This window comes from Cebus imitator, unplaced genomic scaffold (genome assembly GCF_001604975.1).
Source record: "Cebus imitator isolate Cc_AM_T3 unplaced genomic scaffold, Cebus_imitator-1.0 Scaffold214, whole genome shotgun sequence".
Lineage (NCBI taxonomy): Eukaryota > Metazoa > Chordata > Mammalia > Primates > Cebidae > Cebus > Cebus imitator.
In genome coordinates this window covers 3563121-3564260 of record NW_016107529.1, presented here as the reverse complement: position 1 = coordinate 3564260, position 1140 = coordinate 3563121, and the positions used below count along the sequence as shown (strand labels likewise).

At 40.4% G+C, this 1140-nt stretch overlaps 1 protein-coding gene across 1 annotated transcript in view; it reads right to left on the bottom strand.

Annotated features, from left to right (window-relative positions):
• Positions 1 to 1140, bottom strand: part of ZYG11B (zyg-11 family member B, cell cycle regulator) — a 91661-nt gene that overhangs the window by 60102 nt on the left and 30419 nt on the right. Inside the window, exon 2 of the mRNA XM_017548811.2 lies at positions 630 to 795. Within this exon, the coding sequence (XP_017404300.1) occupies positions 630 to 795 (166 nt within the window). The remainder of the gene's footprint in view (positions 1 to 629; positions 796 to 1140) is intronic.

Genomic DNA, 1140 nt, shown 5'->3' with positions numbered 1-1140 from the left:
GCCAGGAGTTTAAGGCCAGCCTGGGCAACAGAGCAAGACCTTACCTCTACAAAAATAAAAATAAAAATAAAAATATTAGCCAAGCTGTAGTCCCAGCTACTCAGGAGGCTGAATCAGGAGGACAACAGGAGCCCAGGAGTTTCGTGCCACTGCACTCCAGCCGGGGCAACAGAACAAGACCTTGTTTCTTAAAAAACAAACAAACAAAAAAGACTTCTCAGAGTAAAGAAAAAACAAAAAACAAAAAAAGAAAGAAAGAAAGGTTTGTCCCATTAGAAATGAAAAATGTTGAAATTAGCCAGCGGTGGTGGCACACGCCTGAGGTGAGAGGCTCACTTGAGCCCAGGAGGTTGAGGCTGCAGTGAGCTGTGTTTCCACCACTGCACTCAGCATAGGTAACAGAGTGAGACCCTGTCAAGAAAAAAAAAAAAGAAAAATGTTTATTCTAAATTACACACTAAGAGGCAAGATAGGTTAAAAATAAATGAATTCCTATTCCTGGAATCAGGCTCATTTGGCCTTCTCAGTTATTTCTAAGAAAATAATTAAATGGCCACTGTAGCACTCGAAAATCCAATGCCAATTAACAGCACATAATTTTTGTTTCCTCTGCTTATTTTTTTTTTTACCATGAAAAGCCATGGTCCGAAGCAGTCGATCAGCCACCTCCTGTGGGAATACTCCAGGTTCCTGCAGACACAATGTTCCATCTTGTCTGGCTGAACAGAACTTCTCAAGGTGAGTAGTCAAGAAATTCAAGCAGATATCGAGTAAGGAATAGGGAGATGCTTCCTCCTTGGAGCCCAGGGAAAAATAAAAAAACATAAAAGCCAACAAATTAGTTTCCAGAAAAGCAAAGAACAAAACATTCATTTACTCATTCCACAAGTATTTCCCTAGTGTCTCTCATATGTTAAGACACTGCGTAAGGTAGTGGAATACAATCTGTGATCCATGTTCTCAAGAAACAGTAAAAGAGAAACACTGAAACAAACGTTACATCCAGTCCCTTTAGTACTAAAATAGAGGACACATTGGGTATTACACAGCAGGGGGTTCTATCAGTCAGGGATGGTGAGAGTTAGACCTCAGGAACTTAGGAAGCTCGAAACCAACTAAAGCATCACAAATATGAGTGAT